Below are 22860 nucleotides of genomic sequence, written 5' to 3' on the forward strand. Positions count from 1 at the left end.
TTCTGAGACTCTGTGTGTGTGTGTGTGTGTGTGTGTGTGTGTGTGTGTGTGTTCATGATACTAGGGATTGAACCTAGAGGCATTCTACCTCTGAGCTACATCCCCAGCCCTATTTTATTTTTTTATTTTGAAATGGTCCCGCTAAGTTTCTGAGTGCCTTGCTACACTGCTAAAGCTGTCCTCAAACCTGAGATCTTCCTGTCTCAGCCTCCCAAGTACTGGGATTATAAGCCTGTGCTGTCACACGCAACCCCTGACTCTCTTAAGTTGGACTTAGCAGTAGGATATTAAAAGCCTCCAGATAGGTTCCTACCGTGGTCGAAGAAGGTCACCTCATATAGCCAAAGGGACTTTGTAAATGGATCACATTTAGGCTCTTGAGGTAATCACATGGGTCTTTTATAAGAGCAACAGATTTTCCCTACATCTCCATAAGCAACCATTTCTGCTCACTCCTAGACATTGGCCCTGTAAGACTCATTCCAGACTTCTGATTTCAAGAACTAAAAGAAAATAAACTGCTATTTTAAGGCACTTCATCTATGGTGATTTGTTACAGCAGTGATAGAAAACTCATACTAACTCATGAAGATATTTTCTCAGCTTTGTCATAAATTTATATCTTGAACTAAAATGTTCCAGGAAACCACCATCTCACTGAGTCTACAAAATTATATAACTATCAACATCCTTAGCAACAGTGCAGGCTCACGGGATGTGTTCCAGGTGAAGGGGAGGGCAGGCAGGGGTCAGCTCTTCCTGTGGTAGGGAGCAGAAGAAGGTCAGTGCCGCTGCTATTATAGCTAATTATACCCATGGCCTCTGCTGTGGTCACGGTCATGGTGGTACCTCAGGGTCACGGTGAGCTCAGTGTTGTCCAAGTCCAGGTCGCAGTGGAAGCCAGTGGTGTGGGAGGTGGTTCAGGCAGAGATGCCACATGGAAGCATGTGGCTCTTTGTAACTGTGTCCTCAGACGGCAGAGGAAGCGTCCACAGCCAGGTCAACAATCCTAGTGATGAGCCAAATTTAGATCCAGGCAGAGATCTCTTTATTCCAGAAAAGAATTAATTTGAGGCAGCCAATTAAAGACAGTTCCAAAAATTTGAACCCTTTCTACCCAGAAAGACCTATAAACCTTCACAGGACACTTGCAGTGTTACTCAATTGAATGTTTTGAGGCATCCTATATATAGGAAGATGGGAGGCCATGAGTTAAAGTGCGTTTTCTGCACAGATGTAGGGAGAGGAGATGGGAAGGAAAGCAGCATGTGTATTTGGCAAGAATGGGAGGAGTAGGGGAGGGAGATGTGGAGGGGAGATGTGGAGAGGAGACGCAGGGAAACTGGCATCTGGCTCCTTTCAGACCCCGGACTGTGGATGTGCCCCTGGGGCTGAGGGCTGAATGCAGGTGTGCACAGCTGGGCAGCCAGGGCCAGAGGCAGAAAGAGCTTTTCTGTCTTGAGATGCACCTTCAGGAGACACAGGGCGCAAGCTCTGTGGGGTCACCCACAGACCAGGCTTCACTTCTCCCATTGCTCTAGGGCAGGTCTCCCTGCAGTCTGTGTGAGGCCAGCTCACCAAGACCCACACATTCTTCAGCCCCTGGAGAGGTCTTATGGCCACACCTAACTGCTGCATGGCTTCCTTCCATGGCCATGTGTCCAGCAGAAATATAAGATAGTCCAAGACCAAAAGGCAGAAGAGGAGAGAGATCTTAGGGAATGGCTGGCTATTTCTACCACAGGCAGACCTAAGTGTGTATCGCTGTAACCCCAATTCTAAAGTCAGTCCACAGCTCTTCCTCCCTGAGACTGGGGGCCAGGAGCCACCGTGCACTCAGGGCCCACAGGTGAGCCACAAGTGCAGGAGAACATGGCAGGGCGCAGAATCCAGTGGGTTCCCATACAGCACCTGCTGATCCTCCTCTTGCTCTGCCCTAGGAAAGCCATTGTACCTACACATCGGGGAGGAGATGGACGGTGTGGACATGCGGGCCGAGGTCGGGCTCCTGAGCCGGAACATCATGGTGATGGGGGAGATGGAGGACGGATGTTACCCCTATACCAAGCACATCTGCAGCTTCTTTGACTTCGACACCTTCGGGGGCCACATCAAGGTATGGTCTGCCTGTCCAGGCCTATCCATGCAACCCAGATTCCCAGGAGGCCAACCCGTGGAGGGGAGATGTGGGGAACAGGAGGGAGATAGAGGGAAGCAGCCCCCTGGAAGCTGGAGGAGTCCTGTGGCTTGTCCATTGGTGTGACGTCACACCTGTCAGTGCAAGAGAAAGGGGATGGGGGGAGAGAAAGAGAGCAGTGGACTCAGCTCTCTACTCAAGGCCAAGCATAGCACTGCATCCCGGCTCCCCATTCCCGCCACCTCCTCCTCACCATCATCATCCCTGGCTAGCTCCTGGAAGAATGAACATTTGACACACGTAAAGCTGTGGTTATCATAGATCTTCACAATGCACAGGAAACGCTGAGCCGGGAAGGGGAGCTGGAAGCCATGGTATCATGTGCCTGAGGTCTCTTGGTAGGGGCTGAGGAGAGACAGACACCCCAAGCTGCGCGGCTCCCCCTGTGCAGCAAAGAGAAGTAACATCCCTTCCTTGGAAGCTCAGGGTCCCAGTTATCAAGCTCAAAGAGGATTTCTTTCACATCTGTGTACAAAATGCCTGTTGAGTAGCACGGGACACCCAACAGGATGCAGGTAGTGTAATATTATCTTGGAGTCTGTGAAGAGAATTCTCTTGAAGCTAGTCATGTTCCTTAAAGGACAAGAGTTTTCTTTTCTTTTTGGTACTAGGAATTAAACCCAGAGATACTCTACTTCTAGACCATTTATTTATTTATTTATTTATTTATTTATTTATTTATTTATTTTTGTGGTACTGGGGATGGAACCCAGGAGCATTCTACCTCTGAAAAATTTACCTCCAGCTCTATATCTTTATTCTTTATTTTGAAACAGGGTCTCACTACGTTGTGGAAGGCCTCACTAAAGTAGCTGAGGCTGGCCGCAAACCTGAGTTCCTCCTGTCTCAGCCTCCCAATACCGGGATTATAAGCATGTTCCACCACATCTGGCTTATTTCCTATTTTGAAACAGGGTCTCGCTAAGTTGCTGTGGGCCTTGCTAAGTTGCTGAGTCTGTCCTTGAACCTGCAGTTCTCCTGTCTCAGCCTCCCAAACACTGGGATTATAGTTGTGTGCTAGCATGCTTGGCAGGATAAGACTTTTGTAGTTCTGAGGAGACTAACAGAGTCAAATGGAGTGGACACGGGACCTGCTGGCATTTTACCCGAGATGGCTCTGTGTCGCGCAGGCCCACATGATTCTTGTCGCTCCAGGCCCTGCTTGTTGAACATTAGTAACATTCTCCCATAATAGTCATCACCCAAAAACATCTGTGCCTTTCCAGCCCTTTCCTGGGTCTGGGTTGGGGGCTGTTGAGAAGCTCCTTAGCAAGATCACAGTGCCAATGGCAGGAGTATTTCTCAAGCCGCGAAGCCCCGTTTCCAGTGTCGAAAGTGATCCTGAGAGGCCTCACTCTTGCCCACTGAGCCCAAACTAGGCCTCAGAATCCTTCTCAACACAGTGCCTCAGGCATCCACTACTGGAGTTGGTGTTGCAGTTGACGTCTGTTTGGGGTGAAATAACTGGCTTGTTAGCATCCTCCTCTTCTCACAGTTGGCTGAGCCCGGCTTTTGAGGGGGAGCACTTTCCAACTGCTTTCTTTCTTTGTGAGCTCCAGGAACTCAGGCATCTGTGGGCCAGTGGCTCCCCTGAGCATGTGAATACCGTGCAGAGAGTGTGGGGGGCACCCACCTCTCACCCACCCACTTACACGTGGCGAGGTCTCAGCACTAACATCTCCCACCGTCCGCCAGAACGTCTCATGGTGGACGGCGACACGGTATCCTGCTGCCCACAATCCTCCTTGATCTCCATTTCCCAACTCCTTCCACACATTTTCTGCCAGTTCTCCCAAGTTCTCTCAGGCCCATCCCTCCTCCATAATACCCAGCGGCTCAGTAAGCAGAAAGAAAGGTCAGAGCAAGCCCCAGCGGTGCACAGCGGTGCTGGGCACCTTGGGTCCAGGCGGTCTGTCCTCCCTGCAGCACCCTCTGTTGTTAGCAATGAGTTGCCTGGTGAAGAAGGCTGTGCAGCCCAACCCATGCGCACAGGGCATCTTTGATGTCCTGACTGCTGGGTAGGGACTGATTGGGCACCACGGAATATAGCTCTGCCCTCTAGGGATGGGGGCACAGCCAGGGTGAGAAGCTCCTTGGCTCCTCTGACTCTTACCGTCCTCTCCAGGTGGCTCTGGGTTTCAAGGCGGTGCATCTGGAGGGCGTGGAGTTGAAACACATGGGGCAGCAACTGGTGGGCCAGTACCCAATTCACTTCCACCTGGCTGGAGATGTGGACGAGAGGGGCGGCTACGACCCACCCACGTACATCAGGGACCTCTCCATCCACCACACCTTCTCCCGCTGCGTCACGGTGCACGGCTCCAATGGCTTGCTGGTAAGTGCCTCTGGGACCAGTGTATGGATTTGGACCAGGGCGACTGAACTGTCCCTAGCTTAGAATTTAGGACAATATCAACTGTCAGCAGGTCACCCTCCAAACAGGAAAGAGAAGTAGGGGTGCCCTCCCCGAAGGTGTAGAGCGCAGGGATGGGTGAGTGAATAGTTTGCAGTGGCTGCTTGTTGGGAGGATGTGAAATCCAGGGCTGGTCTGTGGCCACGCGTAGGGATCTGCCAGAGCAGATGGAGGCTCATGCGGAGGCTCTGGGTGGTGGCGTCTGCCCCAGAATTGAGCTCCCCTGGTCCCTGTCCTGTGGCACCCATTGAAGAATTCGTTCAGAGAAAGTGCTACAGTAAGATCTTCTCCAAGCAAGCTGCTCATATGCCAGAGGCTGGCCTGGGTTTTCATGTAACTATTACACTAACCTGGTCCTCATTTGTAGGAACTATAAGCTTACGTCCTCTACTCACTTGAAACCCAGACACCACACCGTGACAGCCTCTGGCTGTGGGTTTCATTTTTATTTTTGGGCTGATATGGTATGGAGAGGAATGTTTGATAATTTTCACACTGAATTGATAATTCGACAGCTACACTTTCTTAAGTGAACTAAACTTTCATTCTTTATACACTTTAAAACCAGAAGTCACAGAAGGGCACCTTGCAGGTTGAGTCCAGCCACCAGATGCGTTTTGTGTTGTGTCTAGAGAACAGTTCACCTAAAAATTGAGACAGGGCATAAAAGTCTGGATTCCGGGCTTCTCTCGGAAGTCAGATAAACCTTTTGTGCAGCCAGGCGGCCCAGGAGCCACAGCTCTGGCCTGTTGCCCATTATTTACTGCACATTCCCCAAGCCCTAGTCATTCCCCTCACTGCCCGCTGGCCCCTGTGGACAGCTGAATCGGGACCCTGTTTAGTGCAGCAGAAGGCAGCTCACCACAGGGCTTGGGGCCCTGGGGAGAGGAGGGAGCTGCTGGCATGCCACTGGGAGCCACTGCCAGTTCTGTCCAAGGCGCTCTTCTATCATGAAGGAGTGCTGCTGTCTCTGTGCCTTGAGAGTTGATCCAAACCTTCCCAGCGTGTAGAGAAGCAAGGATGGGCTTTGGAGCCCCGTCTAGAAGGGCCTGGTCCAAGGGCTTGATCAGCAGTCTATGTCATAGGAACTTGGGATCATTTAACCACCCTGAACCTCAGTTTTCTTTTCAGCCAAGTGGTCACCAATCTAATGGCATCACAGTTGGTCAAATGACACCAAACATTTAGGGCCCAATTATCTATCCACCCATCTACCCATATCTCTATCATTTGTTTATTGTGTATCTCCGTCATCTATTTATATGTCTGTGTATATGTCATCTATCATCTATATATCTATCCTCTTCTCACCCTCTTCTTTCCTCTCCTTTTCTTTATTTTCTCTCTCTCCTCATCTCTCTCCTCCTCCTCCTCCTCCTCCTCCTCCTCCTCCTCCTCCTCCTCCTCCTCCTCCTCCTCCTCTTCTTCTTCTTCTTCTTCTTCTTCTTCTTCTTCTTCTTCTTCTTCTTCTTCTTCTTCTTCTTCTTCCTTCTCTCTCCCTTTTCCTCTCTCTCTTTCTCTCCCCTATCCCCTCCTGTTCGTTTTCTCCCTCGCTCTCTCTCTTTCTCTCTCTCTCCCTCTCACTCTCTCTCTCCCTCTCTCTCTCCCTCTCTCCCTCTCTCCCTCCCTCCCTCTCTCCCTCCCTCCCTCCCTCCCTCTCTCCCTCTCTCCCTCCCTCCCTCCCTCCCTCTCTCCCTCCCTCTCCCTCCCTCTCCCTCCCTCCCTCCCTCCCTCATCCCAGTCCTGGGACCATTCTAAGGGGGTGTAACACTGAGCATCAGAGCTGACAGGACTTCAGAGATCCCTCTTCATATGAGGAACCCTCAGGCCAGTTGCTCAGCCAGTGTATATTCCAGGAGAAACTTGAACTTGTGCCTCTGACTCCAACCGCAGCCAGCCCTCTGCCTCCCCACGCTCCCCACTGACCCCGTGCCAGCCTGGTCTCATTCCTAGAAGGGAGAAAAGTAGCCAAGGTGAGAGGCAGTATTTCTTGTGATTGGTACGCGAGTCATGCAGCCCCACAGATGGGAATCAAGTCCCCATCTGTCCTGGGGAGAAGAGGCCTGTCATCTGTAGATGTGTAGCTGTGATAAGGTACCAGGAGATAACACGTGTAAGTGTTTGGCACCCAACCGGCAAGCTGTTTCTCTTTTTGCCAATGAGGCTTGGCCTCTTAGCACAGCTCTGGGTCTGGCAGGGAACTTCTTCCCGGGCTGGCTGGCTGGCGCTTGTTAGAAAAAGAATGCTGTTCACATTCAGAGATTAGCCACCCGACCTGGGCTCCAGGCAGCCAGTGGGCCAATGGCCAGGTGGAATTCAAGAAGAGCAGTGGTAGGCGGCGGGGGCCTGGCTGGGCATTCTCTAGCAGGAGGCTATTTATCTCTAACTTTCCTGCTCACCAGGAAGAACAGAAGCACACATTGGATGGCTTACTGAAATGCCTATTGAAGGAGGGAGCAGGTTTCCATGACGCCCTTGCCTATTGCCAAAGATGGGGGGCAGATGGGTGACAGCTTGCCTGGAACTAGGTGCTGTATGTGTGGAGCCTCCCTTAAAACACCAGGCTCCAGCCAGGGCTTTGCACGCACAGCCGTGTGACCTTGGACACGCCTTTTAATTCCCTGGGCCTCATTTTCCTCTTCGCTAAGAGAAAAAGAATCTATTAGAGGATTGGGTAAGTTTTCAGCAAAATGAAAAAGTAGAAGAGGCCAGCCCCGTGCTCAGACACAGAGAGGTTTGGTTTGGGAGGGTTCTCAAAGGATGTCTCTTCTGTACATGGACAGCACAGACACCCGTGTGTGCAAGCGTGGGACAGCATCCTCCCCCGGTGTGCAGGACAGCATCCTCCCTGTGCAGGATGGTGCCTGCCAGGGTGCGTGACAGCACCTTCTCAGCACGTGGGGAGCACACCCTCTGTGCAGGATGGCACCCCGCCCCGTGTGCCCGAAGGGCCCTGAAGTATGCACAGTTGCAGGGCCTGGCTTTGAGCGGCTCTTGGATCTTCCAGAGCCCAGCCTGAGGCAGGTACATGGAGTTCGAGTCCCAGATCTTGTGGTGGGGAGAGGTGCCTGAAGCCAGGGCAGGAGACCTGCTGAATATGCCGCCCGCGCCCTCCGTCTCTCTGTTCAGATGTGCTCTCTGCTTCCCCATTGACTCTTTCCAAGAAGGCAAATGGAGATCTGGAGTTTGTGCCCCTTTCTGGTTCTCAACCAGGGATTGCAAATGTGGTTTCCTGTGTATTACAAGCCAAAGGGCTGTGGATCTTCATAGACACTGACCACGGTGGGTCTCCTACGCCCTGCCCACTGGGCTCTCATCTGGGACCCCCACCGTAGATTCCAGTAAGCTGCCTCCTCCGCTATGTCCCCTTCAGATGAGGTTCACAGGGCCTCACCCAGGCCTCCTCTTAGGGGATTAGTGCCCAGCTGGAAGGAACTTTTCAGAGTGGCCATTCCTGCCCCTGCCCTCCCTCTCCATTCCTCTGGCACTTGAGTCATGCTCACCTCTAAACCCCCAGTGCTCTTTACAGGGTCTGCTGTGTCTGACACTAGTTAATGCTTGCTGAATGACTGGATGAGCACATGGAAACTGAACTGTAAGTGAAAGGGCCCTTTTTCCCCACAGGTCAAGGATGTTGTGGGCTATAACTCTCTGGGCCACTGCTTCTTCACGGAAGACGGGCCAGAGGAGCGCAACACTTTTGACCACTGTCTCGGCCTCCTCGTCAAGTCTGGAACCCTCCTGCCCTCTGACCGCGATAGCAAGATGTGCAAGATGATTACCGAGGACTCCTACCCAGGGTACATCCCCAAGCCCAGGCAGGACTGCAAGTGAGTGCCCCATCCTGCCAAGCCCAGCCCACAGGGCTGTGCCCACTGCCCACTTCCCCAGGGTGTACCCCCAGGCCTGGGCAGGATGTGAGCAAGTGCCCCATCCTGCTCACCTGCCTACCTCCCCAGGTGCACCCCAAGTCCAGGCAGGACGTGAGTACCCTACCTTGCCCATACACAGTCCTGCAGACCCGTGCCCTGACCCTGACCCTCACGTCCTCAGCCCAGGCTCCTGAGAGGTACGGGCCTCACAGTCCTTAAGTGCCTGCTACTCCCAGCTTCCCCAAGAGTAAACAGGTGCCTCCCTGCTCAGCTTGCCTCAAGCACATGGTCTGTCTGCGAGAAGCACCATTCCCACCCAGGGCTTTAATTAATATCCCACAGTGAGTGTATTGTTGAGATGAGGCGGCGGGCAGCGTCTTGGCTCCCACAGTGGGACATAATGGCCCCAGCCACACAGATCCCTGTCTAGCCACAAGACACAGAGAGACAGGGAGACAAAGACAGAGAGACAGGAAGACAGAAACGGAAAGACAGAGAGACAGGGAGACAGAGACAGAGAGACAGAGAGACAGAAACAGAAAGACAGAGACTGGGAGACAGAGAAGAGAGATAGAGAGACAGAAAGGGAAAGACAGAGAGACTGGGAGACAGAGCTAGAGGCCGCCCTTTGAGTGCACAGTCTGCCCTATAGAAGCGGCTCCTCTTCTGGGTCCTACTTGCTGATCCAGTCCCAGGCTTACCCTGAACTACTTCTACCGAAGAGCCCTTTCAGTCTTTGAACACTGGGTTTCAGATGGGGAAATCACTGCTGTCTTGATCTGACATGAACATCTTTGAGCCCATATTTGAGCATCGGGCACAGGCCTCCGTGTAGAGAGTAAGTGCCAGTGACCCTCATGTGACACCGTTCCATGCCTGTCCCTCCCTGCAGTGCCGTGTCCACCTTCTGGATGGCCAACCCCAACAACAACCTCATAAACTGTGCTGCCGCAGGGTCAGAGGTGAGCAGAGTCCCCTTTCCCTGGCAGGAAGGGAAATGGAGATGTGCAGGTTGCCCTGGAAAGACGTGTGTCCTGAGTCCTGAGTTCCTGCAGTATTCTGAGCTGTGGTGGAGGAGGGAAATAGCCTGGGGCTGGCGGGAGTGCTGCAGCGTGGCTTTAGTGACCACTCGGTCACTTCCTAACCTGGCCACCTCAGATAGTGAGTGTCAGACACTTTGTAATAACCTGTCATTAGAAAGAAAGCATTTTACCTTAGAGTGGTGCCAGGTACACTCTTGTACGTGCAATTTGGCCTGGATGCTATTATCTGACTGGAGAGAAAGAAAACTGAGGCAGAGAGGGTGAGGATGCCCAGGGCAGGACGTTTTCTGTCTATACTGTTTGGCTCTGACACAACTTTTGGCACTGCTGGCTCCCTGGGGCACTTACCCGGCCCTGACTGGGGTTCCCTCTGCACCAGGAGGAGCCTGCAATGATTGACACCTGGCCATGGGGAGGGATGATTCTGAGGAGGCTCCTGAGTGCCAGGGTGGACCAGGACTTACTTCTGTCTCAGACGCTCCACTGTCTCCCTCGGGGCTGGGACCACGGGAGGCTGTGTGGAGGTGGGTGGCAGGCCTGTTTGAGCTCCCGCACAGCCCCTGGGCCACCCTGGCCACAGCTACTGGAGCTGACCCTTGGCTTTCTCCCCATGCCTGCCCCAACAGGAGACTGGATTCTGGTTCATCTTTCACCATGTGCCAACAGGCCCCTCTGTGGGCATGTACTCCCCAGGTTATTCGGAACACATTCCACTGGGGAAATTCTACAACAACCGAGCACATTCCAACTACCGGGTAGGCGCTCCCAGCCCCGCCTCCCAGGCTGTGTGCGTGTGTGCGTGCCTGTGTGCGTGTGGTCCCCTTCTGGCCTGCAGATGTTTACCCGGCCATGATCTGAGAAAGGCAGAGTGGCCTCCGAGCCTGGGCAGTGGTCATCTCCACAAGGTCTCTGTCAGGAGCAGCCCCCACCCCCGCTCCACCAGGCCTCCATGTCTCTCAAGGCCCCGGGCTGAGCCCCTGACTTGATTTTGTGGTTCGCTTGTGGGGATTGGTGCACTGGCTATGGAAAATTAATCCTGACCCACAGCTCAGCAGTCAGGCATGGCTCAGAAGAAAGGAGGGTGGTACCAGCTCCTCTGCCTTCTCCTTCCTCATTTGCTTTTTGGGAAGCAGACCTATGTAGGCAGGTGATCGAGAAATCCCTCCATCCTTGCTATCTCTCGAGTGCCTAGCAGTAAGCAAGGTGCTTGGGAAAGAGGTGAGGGGGTACCATGATGGCTGGGGTCTCCACTCAGACAGGAGCCTCCTGATAGGACAGCAGTTGAGGCCAGAGCCACAAGATGCAGTATTCAGGTGAGGCTGAGACAGACACAGTGCTCTAGGGTCGCAGTGGTCTTGAGGATGCTGGGGCCAGGCACGGATAGGCTGGTGCTCTGGTCCAATTCCTAGTACAGTGAGGAAATGGAAGCTCCTAGAGGGTAATGTCTTATGTCCAACCAGGAAGAACAAAAAGAAAAGACATGCTCTTAGAGCAGCCTGTACTTTACGCCTGGGTGGTGGGGTAGGAACAGCGAGGAGCCATGAGCTGGGACAGAGAGAGGAGACCCTGGCCGTGTTGTGACCAGGGACCGAGCTGCAGGGCAGTTCCATGGGACAGTGAGCAGGTTCTCCACCTTCCTCACTGCAGACTCCCAATTTCCGTCAATGCTGGTTTTATTGGTACACTGAAGAGTACGAGAGCACACACCTGTAATCCCAGTATGTGGGAGGATCACAGGTTCGAGGTCAGTCTCAGCAACTTAGCAAGACTCTGTTTCAAAATAAAAAAGCAGCTGGGCGTGATGGCATATGCTTGTAATCCCAGCACATGAGAGGCTGAGACAGGAGGCTCGCACAAGTTTGAAGCTAGCCTCAGCTACTGAATAAGGCTCTCAGCAACTTGGTGAGCCCCTGTTTCCAAATAAAGTATAAAATAGGTCTGAGAGGTGGGAAAACCCCTGGGTTCTACCTCCAGTACCACAGAAAGAGGGAGGGAGGGAGGGAGGGAGGGAGGGAGGAATAGAGAGAGAGAGAGAGAGAGAGAGAGAGAGAGAGAGAGAGAGAGAGAGAAAGAAAGGCTGGAGTGTAGATCAGAGACAGAATGGTCCTGGGTTTAAACCCTGACCCCTAAAGTAGTATGTGGCAGTAAGGCAGAGTGAGAGAAGATGTCCGTGGCCTGCTGTGGCAGCTCACACTTCCCTGTATATCATCTCCCAGGCTGGCATGATCATAGACAATGGAGTCAAAACCACTGAGGCCTCAGCCAAAGACAAAAGGCCCTTCCTCTCCATCATCTCAGCCAGGTAAGTCCTGGGGATGCTGTGCCCATCCTGGTGTCCTCTGTCCAGTTTCCTCCTGCATCATTTGTTTAGCAAGCCTGCTGGGCATTGAGCTGGCTGTCACAGGAACCCAGTGAAAATCTGAGCAGAGCAAAGTCTGAATTAGGAGTCAGGCTCTAGTAGCTAAAGGCAGACAGAAATCTCTAGAAGTTCCCAGGGCCTTCTGCAAAGACAGTATCTGGTCAGTCAACAGGAATAGCCAAAGCCATGATAGGCTAGGCTGGAATATAAGGGTGCAGAGAAGAGAGGATTACTTACCACAAATCAATGAGAAAGAACCCGAGTCGTGCCTATCAACTGGCCTGGTGTTCAGCTGTAAGCCAGAGGTTACTTTTGAAAGGTGCTATCACGACCATCAGCAAAGCCAGTGCCCTCCGAAGGGTCTGAGCTGTGTGATCTCATGATAGCATCGTGGGACACCCATGTGCATCCAGGCTCAGCACCCCATCCTGTAGCTAAGAAGTGTCCAAGAAAGGTTCTGGCTCAAGGCAGCCTGCCAGGAAGCAGGAGAGCTAGCGTCTCAGCCTCTCCTCTGGGCCATGTGGGCTCCACACAGGCCAGCTTGAGACTGGCTGACTGAACTGGCCTCTGTGATGGGAGCCTGTGTGGAGGCCCACTTTTCAGGGCTGCTGATGGACAAGAAAAGTGCTGGTACCCTGCATGGGCTGGCCTGGGGACAGCCCTCTGGCCTCCACAGTGGGCTCAGGAAGTTCAGTGCAGAACCAGGTGGTGCTAGCCGGCTTCTATTCCATCAGTGCTGTCTCTGGGAGTTCCTGAAGCGGAGTCAGGAGCCCTGAAGGGAGTCAGCCCGGGACCCCCACACCCATGTTCTCGCATGGTGTTCCAGGTACAGCCCCCACCAGGATGCTGACCCACTGAAGCCCCGAGAGCCGGCCATCATCAAACACTTCTTGGCCTACAAGAACCAGGACCACGGGGCCTGGCTGCGTGGCGGGGACGTGTGGCTAGACAGCTGCCGGTGAGTGGGGGTGCCAGCTGGACGGCAGAGGGTGAACGAGGCCAGGAGGAAAACAGACAGGCTGGCATTGATCGGGCTTCCCAGCCTGGCAGGGGCCAGAATAATAAAAAACAATAGAAAAGCCGCATACTGGCTGCGACCCCCCGTGCCGCATGTGTGGGTAGTGGTCACTAGCTTCACTCTCTGGAGGTCGTTTGGCCAGTGTGGCCCTTTTGGGGAGATGTCTCCAGTATCTGCCAGATAAAAGGATGAGAGTTGGAGGACAGCTGAGGAGCCAATGCAGTAGTCCAGATAGGACGAGAACTTCTCTGCCTCTGAGCTTGCGGATCGTGACCAAGCCTGTGTGGGAGATCACTGTATTTGAGATGCTTGGGGAATATTCAGTAGAAATGTCCCACATTTTGGAAGCATGGGCAGGAAGTGTGGCTGGTTAGAGTCACAGGATTGGGGGGGGGGTGGAAGCTGTGTGTCTGGGGTCCCCGGGGACACAGTGGAGTATGGGGAACCATGGAGTGTGCTGGGGGCGGCAACATGGAGCAAAGCCAGGGTTCTAGGAGACAGGAATCGGGGTGTGTTAGAAAAGTGGGCCTCCAATGACCAATTTGAGCCAGGCAGATGTCCAAAAAGAGGAAAAATGCATGTGTCCTGAAAGAGTAGTCAGTGTATAAAAGAGTGCATTAGGAGCTAGGGGACATTCAGGCCACCATGACCCACTGGGACAGCAGAGCCAAAGGGAGATGAGGACTTCCCAGGGCCATAGATGTGAGGGTGAGATGTGGCCCAGGTCTGCAGGTTCCATGCAGTCTCTGGAGCGTAGGAAGCAGAAGGTTGGGGAAGGTGGCGGCTGGAGAAGGTGAGCCTGGATGGATGTGTGGGGCAGGAAGGAGGCAGGGAGACTGCCCCACCCAGAGGGATGAAGGCAGCACAGACCTGGGTTCAGTTCAGATTCCCCGCGGCGCTCCCTTAGTAGGCCCAGCCTTCCTCCCAGGAGCATGCGCACCTGGACACCTCAGGGCTGCATCAGCAGGGCATGGGCCGGATGAGCACAGTGTGACTGCAAGGTCTCTTCTTACTCTTCTCGGGGTCAGCACCTGCCCGACTCCATGGGGAACTGGGACATTAGCTGTTGGTATCACTGAGGCCGGGACAGCTGTGAGGATGTCAGGGAGTGAAAGGAGCCATAGCCACATCTCTGCCTTGCTCAGTGCTGACCCGAGAGTGGGGTTTTCCTTGTTCCTTGCTCTGCCCCAGTTAGCCCTGGAACCTTGCAGGTGGTGGGTAGAAGAGGGGAACAAGTGGCACCCAGCCTGCAGGCAGCTAGAGCAAGGTGCCATCAAAGGCCAGCAAACACAGGCATTCTGCCTCGGAGTGGGAGGGGGTCCAGAACGTCCCCCGCAGTGCGGAATAGAGAATCGCAGGTCCCTCTGCTCCATACAGTTCTCCCCCATATGGCCCACAAGTTGGCCTCCAAGGGCAGGCTAAGGTCCTCTGGCTATGAGCAGGAGCACACTTTGACTCTCTGCTCTTGTCCCCAGGTTTGCAGACAATGGCATTGGCTTGACGCTGGCCAGGTAAGAGCGGCTGTCGCGGTGCCTGGACCTCTGAGGGAGCCCCTCTCTGGAAGCTCACCCCAAGCATCTTCTCTTCACAGCGGTGGGACCTTCCCTTATGATGATGGCTCTAAGCAGGAGATCAAGAACAGCTTGTTCGTGGGTGAGAGTGGCAACGTGGGGACCGAGACAATGGACAACCGGATCTGGGGCCCAGGCGGCTTGGACCACAGTGGGAGGACACTCCCCATTGGCCAGTAGGTTTGCAGCCATGGTCACGACCATGTTTTATGTGACTTAACCTAAGTGCAGCCAGAGAAGCAAAGGAGCTCATGGGTGGCCGCTCCCTGCTGATGACCCCGCAGTCTTCCACTCGGTGCAGCCACTGGAAGGACAGGGGCTAGTAATTGAGGAGTGCAATCTGAAAGGGGGAGATGGAAAACACCTGACTGCATGATAGGATCCAGGTCTTTGTTGATGGGGACATGGTGTCCAAAGTGAGGGCTGTGAGCAGGTGCACTGGGCTGTGCTACCCACTGCGGAGACTGGGAGAGCGAGTGTCAGGCCAGGCATTCCTACAGGGAGGTGCAGGAGGTGGCAAAACCTACAGTCTCTCAGGACACTGGGCTCATCCTTGTGGTCCCATAGGAGACAAGTCTCATCCTTCCTGGCCGAATGGTTAGGATTGGAATAATGTAAGAAAGGCTTGCCAACCCATTGGATTTGCTTAGTACAAAAGAGCAAGGCCACCCTGAGGCATCACGGGCTTTGCTACTGGAGGATTTAAATGAAAGCCGATGATGAGCAGGTGGCTGAACTGGTCAGCTCCTTAGAAAGTACAGCCTGGGAAAGTGGGCTGCAATTTGGAGGCCAGCCTAAATATGATTCCTGCTATTAGAGTTAGGATACAAAATATACACCGCCCTAAAGCAGGCAACCCAAGAGCAGAGCACTGGTGACTATCCAGCAAGACTCTGCAAAGGAGGGCCCCAGGGCACAGCTTTGAGGCCTTGCTTCTATCTCACTTAAGGATGTAGTGGTCCCTTCTGTCTCTCCCCACGTGACTCTGCATCCGCATATTCAAGGCTCTCTGCAGAGAGTTCCCAGCCTCCCAGGGCCAGAGTGCTCTGATGACTTCCAGAGGCGGTCTTGTCCATGGAGGTCTGACAGCTCTGTCCAACTCAGGCAGGTCCCTCGCCTGAGCTGAAAGCAAGAACCTAGGAGTGTGCTGTCCTAATCATGGCGGATCCATACTGACCTGAACTGGGTTAGAATCTACAGAGCTAGCAAGAATAGGCCGTCCCTAAAAATACCTTAAATGGACAAACGCACGGAGCCACTCCATGAGAGTCAGGATTCACAGTGAGGAGGTTGAGTCATAAATATAAACTGGAGGCAAACTTGGCGTGAGTGGGGACTTCCTCTAGAGCCATGTTGGGACAGAGAGGTTCCAGGTAGAAGAGTGGGGATTATGGCCTCTTCCCAGGGATAGATCCCTCTTCTGCTTTCTTCCCTCCTTTTTTCTCTTTATGTTCCCTGTGGAAGGGGAGTGTGTGACTCGGAAGAAGAGACACTAGTATAAGCACATATATTGTGCTTGGAGGAGGAGCAAGCCTAAATTTGTGGCCAGGCCCAAGAGAGGCCATCAGGGCCCAGTCTCCCGAGGGCCCTGGCTTCCCCTGCCCTGCTCAGGAGCTTGAGGCCAATGGGAGAACCTCCTCTGAGCAGCCTCCTCCCACCAGGCCAGGGCCCTGGCTCCTCTTCAGACCTCCTGTCCCCATCTCCCACCGGCTGCCTCTTCCCATTTCCTTCCTCTGGCATTCTTGGGCCCCCCCCCCTCCACAGTCTGGCACACCAGTAGGGGCTGCCTTTTCCTCTAGGGATGCTGGGAAATTTGCACTGCAAGTATTGAATCACCTTTCATTCTGTCCTTCTCTCCTCTGTTTCCCAAACCAGCACATTACCAACTGAAAGGCTTACTCACAAGGAGAAACTTCCCTGCGTCTCAATTTGATTAAATTGTTATAGCAACTAAAACCAAGGCAATAATTACTAACAGTAGTACCTTCCTGAGGGACATGATATTGGCACCTTCTAGTGGTATTTACTGTATTTATTTACCCAAGTAACTCCTCATATGATGGAAAAATTGGAAGAAATGTTAGAATGGATGACGATCTCCTAAACTCCAAGCTAGCAACTAGATAGATATTCATTTGTCCATTTATTTTTCCACCCATCCATCCATTATCTACCATCTCCACCACCTACCTATCCACCAATCTGCCCACCCACGTACCATCCATCCATCTACCACCAAGCTATCCATCTGGTGTCCATCAGTATACCCATTTATAATCTGTCCATCCATCTACCTACCCATCTATCATCCATCCATCCATCCATCCACCCACCTTTGTATCATCCATCCATCCATCCATCCACCCACCTTTGTATCATCCATCCATCCATCCATCCATCCACCACCCACCATCCACCATTCTTCTGCCCATCCGTGTAACCACCAACCCGCCCACCATTCTTCTATCCACCCATCCATCCACCTACCCAACATCCACCTATCTACCCATCTACCCCTCCATCACCTATCTCACCATTTATTCATCCATCATTCATCAAGCCATCTACCATCCACCTATCTACCCACAATCCATCTATCCACCTGTCTTCCCCCATCCAGCATCCCTCTCACCATTCATCTATCTACCCATCTACCATTTATCAATCCATTCACCATCATCTACCATTTTTTCTATCCATCTACCATCCATCTGCCCAATTATTCATCCAGCAATCACTCATTGACACTTACTGTGTCCATGCAGTGAATGAATTAATGAATTAGTAATGATTTAGAATGGGGGCAGCTGCCAGAGGAGGGATCAGGAATGGTTTACTCAGAAAGTCTCTCCTACCATTCACCTTAGAGGCATCCATACAGACATCACTCATTTTGCCTTTCCCAGTTTCCACCCCATTCCCCTCCTCCCTCCTCATGTTTGGCTTAGTGATTGACCATCCACCAGAGAAAAGGCAAACATGACCTTCAAACTAATGTCTGGCTTCCTTGATGCCATAGGAATTTTCCAATCAGAGGAATCCAGTTCTATGATGGCCCCGTCAACATCCAGAACTGCACCTTCCGGAAGTTCGCAGCCCTGGAGGGCCGGCACACCAGTGCCCTGGCCTTCCGCCTCAACAATGCCTGGCAGAGCTGCCCGCACAACAGAGTGAGCAGCGTGGCCTTCGAGGACGTGCCGGTGAGTGGGGCACGGGCCAAGTCCCGGCCAAGCCCAGCCTCGGATGGTGATTCACAAGCCCTGGGCTTAGAGTTTGAGCTGTTGCCACCACCACAAGGGTTGAAAAGCCACTTCCAAGCCGGCTGGGCTGCGTCCCAGTTTGCTCAGCATCCAGACTGGAAAAATACAAGCATGGGTTGCCCCGCGGGTCACATCTGTGTGAGCACCCACTGCGCTCCCTTCCGAGCCCCTGGGTGCCTCAGCAGGCACTTCGTGCTGGCCCAGGGTGCTGAGGCTGTGCTCCAAGGCTTTGCCACGCTGGGCACTGTGACTGGGCCACTTCACTTGGTACAAAGGATTCAAAAAACCTCGCAGTTTTCATGGGGAATCTTTGCCAAAGATGTTGTGTCTCATCCTGAGAGCAGAATGTAAACAGGGGCCTCCTGGATATAGACAGAGCCAACAACCAGAGCGGAGGGCCAGGAGACCGGGACGTGAGACCCGCAGGTCTCCATCTCAGTGCCTTGTCTCTGGGGTGTGGGTTCCCAGGCCTGTCCATCCTTTTCCCCTCCCCCTCCCTGCCTCCGCCTTTTCCTCTCTGCCCAGCACCAGCAGGTGCAGGGAAAAGACACAAAACTTAAATTACTGACTCTCTTGCCTCAGGTCACTTTAGCCTGAAAGAGTCAGTCACAGACATCTAGCAGTCCTTGCACAGCAGGACCATCTTCCTGAAGCCCCAAGAGCTCAGCATGCCTGCACCCATGCCCTTCCTCATACCCACCCACCACCACCCGGTCCTGCTCACACACACTCCCTGCAGCCCCCTTCCTGTCTCTGCAGTCAGCAGGCCTGCCTAGCAGACCAGTGTCCAGGGCCGTCCCAGCACCAGCCACTAGGGAGCAGAGGCCAAGGCTCCTGCTGTGTGGGAGCTGCTCACTGAATGCTTGGCTCTTTCTGGGCCTTCTGAAAGGTCAGCAGCGCAGGTTTCTACAGTGCCCAGAGCATCTTGGGCTTGGCTGGTTTGTAATGTCAGCAGAAATCGGAAACTTCGCCCTGGCCTGACAACGGCCACAGCTTGCCTTCACCTCTGGCCCAGCCTAACTTTCCTGGGCTCTGTTCAGATTACTTCCAGAGTGTTCTTTGGAGAGCCTGGGCCTTGGTTCAACCAGCTGGACATGGACGGGGATAAGACGTCAGTGTTCCACGACGCCGATGGCTCTGTGTCAGAGTATCCTGGATCCTACCTCACCAAGGAGGACAACTGGCTGGTCCGGCACCCAGACTGTATCCATGTCCCCGACTGGAGAGGTGCCATCTGCAGTGGGCGCTTTGCACAGGTGGGGACCGGTGCTCAGCCAGCATCTGGCCTGTCCAGCTTGTGCTGTGCAGAAATCTAGTTTTCTTTTTCCTTGGCTGTTGGGTCCCCGGGGTTCAGTGCCTAAGGTCTTGCCTTCAGCTTTTTTTCTCTGAATGAGACAGCAGGCGCATGCAGTATGCCCTGTCCCCATAGGGGCTGGGCACCGAGCGCTGAGGGAGGGGCAGGACCTAAGCCCAGGTGTGCAGGCAGGTCAGCTGTCAATCACACTTGTTGCCTTTGCAGTAGGATTAGAAAAGTCCTCTCTCTCCCTCCTCCTTCTACATGTCCCTCCTTTCCCCAGAACTTGCCATCTAACTATTAAGTAAGCTCTTCTGAGACTCCACTGGGGAGCTCCTTAGCAGAGCATGGTCCAGGGATGACAGAAAGAGCTAGTTGGATAGCAAAGACAGCTGTATCCCTGGCAGAAGGAGATGTCCCCTTATTTGGCCTTTCTTTCCTCCAAGCCTCTAAAAAGGGCTCTGGGAAGACAAAGAGCCTCTGGAAGTCCGTCTGAGGTCAGACAATAACCAGACGCTCTTGGAACCACCCCACCTCACGGCCTCCTCATGCCTTTCCTTTTTGGGTGTTAAAAGATGTACATTCAGGCCTACAAGAGCAGCAACCTGCGGATGAAGATCATCAAGAATGACTTCCCCAGCCACCCTCTCCTCCTGGAGGGCGCGCTCACCAGGAGCACCCACTACCAGCAGTACCAGCCGGTTGTCACCCTGCAGAAGGGCTACACCATCCACTGGGACCAGACGGCCCCCGCCGAGCTCGCCATCTGGCTCATCAACTTCAACAAGTGAGCGGTTCCCTGGGTGGCTCTTGGGGAGCACAGGCGGTGGTGATGAGGCTAGCCTACATGGTCCTGCAGAAAGAAGCTGGGGGTCACGTCATCCAGGAGTTGAGAGCTCCCTCAGCGTGGGTGACTGCGGGTCCCTTTGCCTTTGACATAGGGGCAGTATTACCTCCCAGAAATGCAGGGCAGGTGGGGCGAGACCCTTGAGTACGTGACAGGTGTTCTGGGTCCTACTGCTGCCATCTTGCTAGGAGGGGAAGGAGGCAGCGTGAGGGAGAGCAGCCGGGCCGGGGCACCTGGGCGGGGCTGTGCATCATGTCAGAGTATCTGTAGGTGCAGTATTTCCTCATCACAGACTGTGAGAAGACACTTAGCAGACCAGACATGGAACAGGCCGGGAAGGGGGGGGGGGCGTTGTAGCTGAAGGAATGCCTTTCCCATAGCCTAATGCTTGAAGCAGGCACGAGCTTCCCACTCCTCCAACACTACTACAACTAGGCGCCTTCTGTATTCCTCAGATGAGATGGTCTCTCTGTTTCTGAGTGTGCCCCAGGGCCCCGAGCCTGGATGTCCCTACTTGGAACTGACTCTGCTTCTGGTCCTAGGGGTGACTGGATCCGAGTGGGGCTCTGCTACCCGCGAGGCACCACCTTCTCCATCCTTTCTGATGTCCACAATCGCCTGCTGAAGCAGACCTCCAAGACGGGCACCTTCGTGAGGACCTTGCAGATGGATAAAGTGGAGCATGGCTATCCGGGCAGGAGCCACTACTACTGGGATGAGGACTCGGGGTAAGGGGCTCCCGCTGGCTGCGGAGAGAGGCTTGGCCTGGTCTTGTCCGGGCCTTCCCACAATCCTCAGAGCCACCAGGTGGTTAATGCCAACAATGTAGGTTACCTTCCTGGGGACCGTTGATGCTAAATCTGACTGTCCAAGCACTGGTGACATTTCTAGAAGCTGTTAAGATTTGGAAGGAATACACGCCATATTAAATATACCTGTGGATTGTGGGGAATTTACGTATTTCAGAAAAATAGTGAAAGTAGAAAATAAGAATTTTAAAAAAACATGGTATATTGTCTCTCCAAATCCAGCTAGAACAAATGATATTGTCTTTAATTTATAGATAGGAAAGAAGATACAGAGAAAACAGGAGAATGTTGCTTAGAGACCACAGGGCAAAGTTGGAACAGCTAGATCTGAACCCGGAGCTGTCTGTACGCAGATCCCTTTTGTGTTTTTGGTACTGAGGATTGAACCCAGGGATGTTCTACCGCCAAGCTACACCCCAGCCCTTTTTACTTTTTTTTTTTTTAATTTGAAACCGTATCTCACTAAATTGCTGAGGCTGGCCTCAAACCTGGGATCCTCCTGTCTCAGCCTTCCAAGTACTGGGATTACAAGTGTGCGCCATTGTGCCTGGCACAAGCCTTCACTAAACAGTGCTAGTTGACGTACATTATGATGGAAGTGGGGTACCTGGTCATGGAGACAAGGGAGCTATTTGGTCTCCTCTCCTAAAAGCAAATTTAGCCTAACAACATCAGAATGCAAAAGCAGCTCCAAAGCCATAAAAGAACCCCTGGGACTGAAGGTCAAAGGTTATCTTATGGACATTTTTCTACTTTTTTTAGTACTGGGGATTGAACACAGGGGTGCTCTGCTACTGAACTACATTCCCAGCACTTTATCTTTTTTAAAAAATAAAGCTATGGCTCTATCAATTTGGTGAAGGGAAGATTAAAATTAAAAATAAAGAGCATAAGCTGGGCATAGTGATGCACGCCTATAATTGCAATACTTGGGAGGCTGAGCCAGGAGGATCACAGGTTTGGGGCCAGCCTCAGGAACTTAGTGAGGCCCTCAGCAGCCTAGTGAGACCTGGTTTCAAAACAGAAAAAAAATAAATAAATAAACAAACAGGGCTAGGGGTTTAGCTTAGAGGTAGAATACCCCAGGGTTCAATTCCCCAGTACACACACACACACACACACACACACACACACACACACACACACAGAAAAGAAAATGGAATGAAAGAAAGTATTATTGTTTGGAGAAAAATAAAGAGAGGAAGACTGATATCACGTCCCCACCAGGCACAATGGCGGGTACAGAACCGTGGCTCCATCCCTCCACAGGCCAGTTTCCCCATCAAGCAGATGAGGATAGTAACAGTACTATGTATGAACAGGGTTGGGGGTCAGATGAGATGCTGTGTCCTCTTGCACGGTGCAGAGCGCACCCTCAGGACATAATGGTCTCTGGCCTTACCTGAACTGCAATGATCTTACTTCTCCACTTCCTATGATCCTCTAGTAGGCACGGCTCCATTTTGCAGAGGTGTCGGGTCTCACCCCAGGCCTGGCATGAGTAGGCGTCTGGGGGGGAGGAGGTTCTGAGCGCAGGGTGAGCACCCGTGCCACCTCCTGTGTGCAGGCTGCTGTTCCTGAAGCTCAAAGCCCAGAACGAGAGGGAGAAGTTCGCCTTCTGCTCGGTGAGAGGCTGTGAGAGGATAAAGATTAAAGCCCTGATCCCCCGGGACGCGGGCATCAGTGACTGCACGGCCACCGCCTACCCCAGGTTCGCAGAACGGGCCGTGGTAGACGTGCCCATGCCCAAGAAGCTCCTGGGTGCCCAGTTGGTGAGTCGCCGGTGAGCCCCTGCACGCGCCAGGTGGGCCCCAAGGGAAGCCCACTCGGACCTGCCCACAGCCCTGGTGCATTTGCTTTCCAGAGGACAAAAGACCACTTCGTGGAGGTGAAGATGGAAAGCTCCAGGCAGCATTTCTTCCACCTTCGGAACGACTTTGCCTATATTGAAGTAAGTCAAGCTGTGCCGCCTCTCAGGCAAAGCCCAGGCTGCCCCTTGGGCCTGGGCTGTAATCAGCAACCCAACACTGGGTTGCTTAAAACAGAGAAGGGTACTGCCCCTCAGCCTGGCAGCCAGAGTCCTAACTTCCAGAGGCTTCCAAGCTGTCCCTGGCCTTCTCTGGCTGCCGGCGGCTGCAGGCGATCCCAGGCTCATGTATCCGCATTGTCTTCACGTG

At 53.2% G+C, this 22860-nt stretch overlaps 1 protein-coding gene across 1 annotated transcript in view; it reads left to right on the forward strand.

Moving 5' to 3' along the window:
- CEMIP (cell migration inducing hyaluronidase 1) overlaps nt 1-22860 on the forward strand; it is a gene marked incomplete at both ends in the record, with an annotated part of 53489 nt that overhangs the window by 25825 nt on the left and 4804 nt on the right. The window contains 15 exon segments of the mRNA XM_080691670.1: nt 1941-2116; nt 4323-4532; nt 8235-8440; nt 9375-9444; nt 10152-10280; nt 11742-11827; nt 12711-12842; nt 14378-14413; nt 14494-14649; nt 17493-17673; nt 18774-18989; nt 19603-19814; nt 20417-20602; nt 22251-22455; nt 22548-22634. Coding sequence (XP_080547796.1) covers nt 1941-2116; nt 4323-4532; nt 8235-8440; nt 9375-9444; nt 10152-10280; nt 11742-11827; nt 12711-12842; nt 14378-14413; nt 14494-14649; nt 17493-17673; nt 18774-18989; nt 19603-19814; nt 20417-20602; nt 22251-22455; nt 22548-22634 — 2288 coding nt within the window.

Source organism: Muscardinus avellanarius, assembly GCF_963383645.1.
Source record: "Muscardinus avellanarius genome assembly, chromosome: 3".
In the NCBI taxonomy this organism is placed as follows: domain Eukaryota; kingdom Metazoa; phylum Chordata; class Mammalia; order Rodentia; family Gliridae; genus Muscardinus; species Muscardinus avellanarius.